The 8,294-nt window shown below is 42.6% G+C and overlaps 1 protein-coding gene across 1 annotated transcript in view; it reads right to left on the bottom strand.

Moving 5' to 3' along the window:
- Nucleotides 1-900: 900 nt before the first annotated feature.
- Nucleotides 901-8,294, bottom strand: part of LOC104409726 (ATP-binding cassette sub-family G member 2-like) — a 15,276-nt gene continuing 7,882 nt past the window's right edge. Inside the window, exons 8-15 of the mRNA XM_010019683.1 lie at nt 7,930-8,195; nt 7,296-7,378; nt 6,825-6,914; nt 5,410-5,534; nt 4,889-5,043; nt 3,386-3,475; nt 2,227-2,339; nt 901-1,287 (exon numbers count right to left, since the gene is read on the bottom strand). Coding sequence (XP_010017985.1) covers nt 1,140-1,287; nt 2,227-2,339; nt 3,386-3,475; nt 4,889-5,043; nt 5,410-5,534; nt 6,825-6,914; nt 7,296-7,378; nt 7,930-8,195 — 1,070 coding nt within the window. The 3' untranslated portion in view covers nt 901-1,139. The remainder of the gene's footprint in view (nt 1,288-2,226; nt 2,340-3,385; nt 3,476-4,888; nt 5,044-5,409; nt 5,535-6,824; nt 6,915-7,295; nt 7,379-7,929; nt 8,196-8,294) is intronic.

Below are 8,294 nucleotides of genomic sequence, written 5' to 3'. Positions count from 1 at the left end.
GTGCTGAATGTTCATTTCCCTCTTTGTAACACCGCGGCTGAACCACGTATTGCAAAAGCGCCAGGAGCACTTTCACCATTGCACACTAGCTCGGCCCTCACAAGCAAACCCTCTAGCCTTGTGTGTAAGGATGATTTCTTTTGGCTTAGCTGGCCCACTTGCATCTGAGGGTCTTAACGCAGCTTAGTAGCTCTGATGCTAATGATGTGGTGAGACAGCTGCTGGCACGCTACAGTCTGTTCTGGGACAACTGCAGTAAGTGTTGCTGTAGACTGCCACAGCAGTGTCTATATGGGCTTTTTCAGTCCATGGTGTAAGTAGTACTATATATAGACGGTGCAGCTAATCATGAAGTCTGTTAAAAAGATGTGCCATTGCCAAGTATATAAATTTTTATTGGAAGAAAATTAAAACAAACAAAAGTGAATTCCCTCCTCATGTAGAAAATGCACATTTTGTTGTTGTGTTTCTGGGGAAGGTTGGTTGGGTTGGGTTGGGGGGGAGGGAGGGGAGTTGGTTTGTATTTACAACAAAACTCACTCTTGTTAGATGAGATGTCTTCCACAACTGCAGTTTAGTTTTTAACCAAGCAAAAATTGTGTCTGCAAGCAGCTTCCAGTGAGAAGCTACTAGAAGTATAACTGTTCTTGCTCGGCAAGGAGTGCTCATTCCCTGTACTGTCTTCAAACTCAAGTGCATCTCCAGCATGCTGTGAACGGTCTCTGGCTCTCAGCTGTGATGGGCACTATCAAGGGGCAGCATATTAATGCATAAATGCCATCATCACCTTATACCACCTGTATATGGTGATGAAGAAGCTCACGTTTCCTTTTGAACATTTTCTGTTTGTTGGCCACAGAAGAATAATGCTTTACAATATATAGTTTGATATGTACATAAGGAATTATAAGAGTTATATTCTCTTACAAAAAATCATTTATGTGATGTACATCAATGCATTTCTTTTTAAAACCAAAAATCATACAATCATGTGGCGCTCATGCTCCAGAAACAGTGAGACAGGGTTCCTGTCTCAAGTTCAGTAAAGTCAGTTGAAATCTTTTGGCACCTCCAGTAGGCTCTAAAAAGCTTTGCAGTTTTAAGACAAGAGAAGCTGTAGAGCAAGGCAACATAGAAGTCTATGTGAACTTTCTCATAAACCGGAGTTTCGCATAGGCAATGATAAGGAAGATAACAGTCAAGCAGAAGAGAGCCACTAGGTTTTCCCACATTGCCCAGTTGGTAGGTGAAATTCCTTGGCTGCACAGGTATGCTTCACCAGAACACCTGCAGAAGAGCACGGGCCAGAAGTTAGTAAAACTATGTGGTGCAAGTCTTCAGGTAGTTATTTTTATTCCTGTCCCACAAAGATTCTTCTACCCTCAACTCTGCAAAACGGGACAGAAATAGAGTAACTTCATAACCTATCACTAAAAAAAAAAAAAAAAGAAAAAGCTTAATTCACAAATCTAGTTCTCTGTTTCTCATAATTTTTTTCACTAGTATCCTAATTGTTGTTTATAGATAGCTGGCAACTTATGAATAAACCTCAGCACCACATTAAACCATGGTAACTACAAAAGCATTAATTTCACACAGCAAACAGTGGAGGTCCACAGCATGGGTTTGGGGTCCTGCACTGTTCCCTGCAATAACCTCAGTTTGCCAGCTGTCTAATACAGAATCATAAAACAGTTAGGATCACATAATACTTGTATTGCTACAGCTTAAGGTATTAGTAGTCAAAGAGTATTCCAAATGGGGCAGTAGCACTGGCAGATAGATATCTTAGCACTCTCCTGTATCTGCAGGGAGGTTAATATTTACAAACAAACTCTGATGGGCAGGCATGTTTGTGATCACTGGTCTACTACTTCCCAACAACTTTGTAGTCGTCCACACATTGCATTTCCTTTCCACACATTGCATTTCCTTTGCTAAGTGACTCTGCATTTGTTTAAGAAAACTGATAAGCTAGGGCTAGGTTAAAACCCCTGAAATTTAATTTTGCTCATCTGCCTACTTTTAGGACTAGAGTTTCATCCTTACGTCACTGTTGGGTATTTATGAAGTTTTACTACATAAACCTAAAATGCATTATCTTGTGACATATTATTGAGACTGGCCTGTGAGTGGTCTTCTCTGAATAATATAAATATTTCAGACAGTCAGACTTCTCTTTAAGCAAGCCATCACTGTTCAGGCCACTGTGAGTCAGAGACTTACATTTCTCCTGAAGTATCAGGGGGACAACTGCCTGCATCTCCCACAGGCACTGTAACATTTGGATTCTTTTCCCCACAGAAGTAGAGATTTCTGAACTCATTCACTTGAAGAGCCTAGGGAAAAAGGCAGAGATCGCATTTTTACAGAGTTAGTGATTTGGGATGCTAAAACTGAAACACCTTAAACTAACTTGATTATTAGAAGACACACATAACCATTCTTGGAATTGTATGTTTATGTTCCTTTTTGTTTTGAAGCTTTTAATCGCTGCCTTTCTGAGGAACGGGTCCAAATTTCACATACAGGATGGTTTGGTGTCTGAGTCTTTGGCTTCAAAGTTACATCTGAATGACTTAGCCATGGGTTTTGGTCTTGCCAGCAACAAGTTCCTGTTTATCCACTTTCACCTGGGTCAGTCTACTGAGGGGTAGAGAGCAGAGTAGAGGGGCAGGATCACCTCCTTCGACCTGCTGGTCATGCTCCTTTTGATGCAGCCCAGGATACGGTGGGTTTCTGGGCTGCAAGCGCACACTGAAGCCGGCTCATGTTTAGTTTCTCACTGACCAACACCCCCAAGTCCTTCTCCACAGGGCTGCTCTGAATCTCTTCTCCGCCCAGCCTGTAGCTGTGTCTGGGATTGCGTGTTACTGTGTTTAAAGCAGCTGCACCCTTAGCTTTCTGATACCCCAGCTCCTTATTATTTAGAAATGGCAGTAAGTCATATTTCACTTCAGAGGAAGCCACAAAAAACAACACTCTGGCATTGTGCTAAATTCTTTAACCAGTTGGACAGTCATTAATGTTAAACTTGCTACCCAAACAGCAGTCTCTGGAGAGGCCATACAATATTTAACTTTATTCTAAACCATAGGGATCAACTATTCAGACTAGGAATTAGTGCCTCACTGGACAGCTCACTCTGCTGCTGTCCAAACAGCACAAAAGCTTTGTTCAATCTCTGAGACTTCCACTTCTCACACAGAGATTAACTTTTGCTTCCTTTTGGGGGTTGTCTGGTTTGTTGTTCTTTTACCATGTTCATGCAAGGGAAGAACCCAAATTTGACTTTTAAGAGAACTTTGTTTATACTCAAAACCTCTCCAGGAAGCAGCAGTGTGGCTACATTACTCACAGGAGACCAGTGCTGCTTTCTACTCACAGTGAGTCCATATCGGGGGATGCTGAAGTACTTGAGCCAGTTCAGCCAGCCCATTACAGAAGGGAGGTTTACTAAGAGGCCTGAGAAGATCTGGAACAGAACAGAAGAGACTAATGAGTCGCAAATTCTGTTTACTGCAAACCGTACCGTTCTTGCACAGATACTGCAGTTGCCCAGCAGAGGTGCGCTGGGATGGATAGACCTCCTGCTGCTCTTATGCCCACGCCTACAGGCATGAGGGTCAGACCTTGAAGTGGTCCCAGCCAGCTGGCCCAGCAGCACTCCAAGTTCATCTGCTTGCAAAGAGGTCAGAAAGGTTTTCTATATCCACATGTGAGCTAAGAAGTGTGTATGCTAACAATTACTTATTCTGGAGGACTGTGTCCTATGGTAGAGCTTAACTAGAAGCTAAAGAAGGATGACTGGAAGACGAGGAAGTGGAGAAACAAGAAGGAAACTATGGGAAGCCTTAAGGGCTGTTACTGTTTCAGCTTCCTCCTCTGACCTACGTCTTTAATGTGTACTCTCTCCTGCCAATTGTGCTACTTCTTAGCACAACTGGACTTTATAGCCAAACATGATGCTTCAGGCTATGCTTCAGCACAAGTGTTTTTGTGCTTACATTGCTGTCTTTCAGGATGTGCATGTGCCATTCCTTATGCACTGTGACTTAATGTACATCAGCTGCCCTTTACTACACATGCACATTTCTCACTCACAGCACGCATTTCAAGCGATATGCTATCACTTAGGTTATGGCAAAAACAGGTTAAGTTGCAAATTGAAGAATACGGGATGTGCCTTGGGCTCAGAATATGTATACAGACAGCTACCAGGAATCACCTGACGGAAGGTACTTTTTACTCTAAAGTAACTTCACAGGCCTCTCAGTCAAGAAGTTTCATTACTAACATCATCTCTTTGAAAGAGAATTCACATGCCTCATCTGTAAGTAGTCAAAATTCCTTTCTCATTTGCTCTTTTCCTTAGAAGTCCTTGAAGAAGACTATTGAAGTAATTTCTGGAACCCAGAGACAATACTGAATTAAAATAAAGAAAGAGTATGCTCCTGCTAATCCCACTGGGTAACAGAAATCAGTGCAATAAAATGAATCTATCTAAAGTTTATTTCAAGGTGGTTTTTTTCCCGTTTAAATTATCTAATTGATCACTTAAATTTCTAATACTGGAAATGCAAGATTTTTTTTTTAATCAATTTTTGTAAGGAAAATTTAAAAAATACAATAAACAGCACTTTCTGGGGCACACTGCAAAGCTCTGGTGGCATTACATCTACTGAATTGCACCTGAGCAATGATTTAGATTACAAGTTGGCAGAAGTACATCTTTGACCATAGTGACAAAATCACAGGCATGGGACCTAGATGCTACTGGCCTGTGGATTCTCAGCCTGCTTAGGGCTGGCTCCACCCAATCCCCTCAGCCTGTCTGAGCTGCTTCCTCACCTCCACCAAAGGAGAGCACACACCCTTATGTACTTACAAGCATGAGAACAAAACAAATAGTGATGAGCAGGTTGGCCACAGCCACCACATCCATCCCAGCACTGATAGCCAGAGACATGGCCGTAGCAGTGTAGGACACGAGTACCAGGGTCAGCATGAAGAAGAAGAACCGGCCTGCAACAGCTTGGTATCCTGTCAAAAAACAGAAAGGAAAGAGCCCAGTAAACAACCACATTATGAATCCCAGAGAGGACCTTCGGGCTCCTATACAAGACAGGGAAAGCAGGAAGAAAGACCAAGTTTGGAGGTGGCAGGAACTATGCATGCTCCAAAGGCCCAAAGAGCATTACCAAAAGATGTGGTCAATCAGGTTCCTGTCTTAGATTGCTGGTGTCTCTGCCCCTGCACCAGAGTCCTTCAAAGTCATGATGCCAAGCACTTAAATCAGTTGAAGTTTCAACTAGTTTCATGTTACAGATACAGGAATTAAACTCTGGCTAAGACAGAAATCAAATGTGTTGGAAGATGACAGGTCCAATGAAAGCATCAGTTCTTTACCAATCATCCAGTAAGTGATGCATGAGAATATGAAGGCTGGAGCAGTTCTCATGGGCAGCAGATCTCCTATCATCAAGGCGAGGAAGTAGGCAGACACACGGTAATATCCACTGGTGTACTGATGGCTGCGAGGACAGGAAGGAAGGGAGTTGTACGGGTCTAGAGGTTACCTAGGAAGCAGGCTCAGTATGTGTGTCTGGTTTATCCTGATGTGGTTTCCATTTTCTCTACCACTGACTCCTCTATATGCAAGTTGCTTATACGCTCTGTGCTGTCACTTCCTTCTCTGTAAAGTAACGGCTGATCTATCTCACAGCCCTGCAGTCGCATTGAGAGCCTCTGAGGAAAGTGAATGAAAAATCTGTGTGACTGCTAAGTTACATATTGGTAAAAAGCTCCTGAATCTCTTTTCAAAGAGAATGATCCATAATACAAGAGTATGAGACAGTATTAGACTGCTACTAACTGGAGGAACACTTCATCCACAGCTAACTCACACAGCTGCTTCCAGGCAAGAAGGAATGATACCCGACAACGGGAAAACACCTTTAAGATACCAACTTCACCTCCAGTTCACAGGCTGATTAAATGTCGTTATGATTGTTTTGCTGCTTAATAGACCTAATGAAAAGATGTTTTAATTGGTGAGGTCCCAAAAATCACAATTGGTAAGCTAAGCTGGTAAGCAGGACAGACTGTCAAGAAATGTCCTTGTGGGGAATATTCACTCCTGAGCAGCTGTTAGGGGCAATACTAAACGGCTCTGAGCAACCTGTGGGTGGACATTGCATTCCAGGCACAAATTTCCAATTTATTCTTTACTGCATAGGATCTGTCTCTTGCCATTTCATACCATGAGCTAGAGGCTAATCCAAACTCCATTTTCAACATGTATGTGTATTTACATATGTGAATATAATATATACATGCATTCACATACATATACATACATACATACATATATATATGTAAACAGAGAGATGTGCTTGATTATTAGCTCTTGATTATATAGCTCTTGGAAGTCAGCCAGCAACCCTCTTCATCTAAGCATCCCTTGCAAAGCTTTTCCAAGAACTTTCCTTTCATATTTGCACTTTAGGACCACTGCAAGACAGCATTTCAACCCTGTCAGCAAAAGGGCAGGCAGGGTTCATGTGCAGACTTCAGAAACAGCTGTTACCAAGACCAGTAAAAGCACTTCCCGGTAAACTGTGACACAGCATGCAAATAAAAGTACTTCCCCCACCTTTTAGTACTTCATCTCCCTGCTCTACAGACCAATTAGCATTACTATTACAATCTGATGTGGCAAGGGAACAATCAAGCTTTTGGTGGAAATAATTTTGTTTAGCCCTTAAGATACTCCCCCTGCCTCACTGCAGGGTATGAGACAGGCTAAGTGCCTCACTACTTACACAAATAGTTTCTTGTCTCTGATGAACAGCTCAATCGCAGAGACACTGGAAAAACACTGGTTGGTGGTGACAAAAAACAAAGACCCAGCCCTACAAGACAAAACAGAACAGTCAAAAAGTGAGGAAACACCCTAGATCAACACTAGCATCCTCAGACATCAGCATACCATCACGTCAGTGCTTTTTTGTCTCTGTTCACAAAATAGAGGTATTTAATTGTGCTACTGTAGATCTTAGCTGCAAAACCAGATTTATTCCTTTATCTTCCCTTTCACATCTCCTTTGCACATATGTGTGCGCCCGACAGAACTGCAGTCCTTTTAGGACCTCCAGCAATACCATGCTGCAGTGCACTGAGGGTTGTGAACCCTACCCTCCTTTGTGGCCTAAGTGGATCCCAAGGCCTTCCCTGACACTGAAACCTGTCTGCTACAGACAGAAAATAAGCAAAGCTGTGGCTTTCCAACTTACCGATTCTGAATGCCACTTTGATCCAATTTTACACCAAAAAAGATAGCACCCACAACCAAGGCTAGAATTATGGTCACTGCAATCTAGAAGTAGAAAGAAGAAAAGGGAAAAGGGAGTCCTTCAGGAAAGTAAACAGGGACAATGCTATTATTAGGGCAGATGCAGAGTTTAAGATTCACAGCTGCCTAGAACTTTGCTGTTGTGAGTCAATGTATACCTGTCACACACACAATTAAAAGCTTTATGGCAAATTTTCTGAGTTTGTCCTCTTCACTTTTCTCCTTCCTCTGGTCTTCTTTGGCTGGAAAAGGTTAGTAGAAACACACTCAAAGAATAACCCAGCTTAAAATTTCAAGTGAAGCACAAAGTTAACAACACCCTAGAAGCTTCCTATGTGAACCAGAGAATGGAGTATTTCCCCCAGTTCCAAATTTTCAGGGCAGTAGTCCTGTGCTAAACTAAAATGGAGACTTTTTTCAAAGGCAGCAAAGGTAGCTGGACATCTCACTACACTTCCATGGCAGCAGCACAAGACTTTCCTGTTTCTCTAGCTGCCTTTCAAAACAAAAATGTACCCTACAAACTGCAGATCCTGTGACTTGAGAGCAGGGGGAGTGTGAGTACTGTTACCTACTTGTGCAACAGAGGCCTGTGGGTTCCTGATGAGATTCTTCAGGGAACGCTTGGACACCCAGTACAGCTGGGTGAGGAACCCATTTGCATAAGTAATCTCATGCCCTTGCTTGGATGTTCTCTGCTTGCTTCCCCGTCCAAGCTCCATGTTCCCCAGGGCTTCCTTTGTGCTCTGATACAGGCTGGAGTTGAGATATTTCTGGTGCAGCACATCCACCACACTGCTGTCCACATTACCTTCCGCCACTCCATTTTCACTGCTAACCTCTGAGTGAGAAAGATAAGATAGGGCTTCTGATTCCCCATGAACCCAACCTACAGATATGGCCTATCAACATGCTTACAGACTTTTGAAGCTGAATAAAT

Source organism: Nestor notabilis, unplaced genomic scaffold (assembly GCF_000696875.1).
Source record: "Nestor notabilis isolate BGI_N333 unplaced genomic scaffold, ASM69687v1 scaffold26028, whole genome shotgun sequence".
Lineage (NCBI taxonomy): Eukaryota > Metazoa > Chordata > Aves > Psittaciformes > Psittacidae > Nestor > Nestor notabilis.
This window is presented reverse-complemented; position numbering and strand designations above follow the sequence as displayed.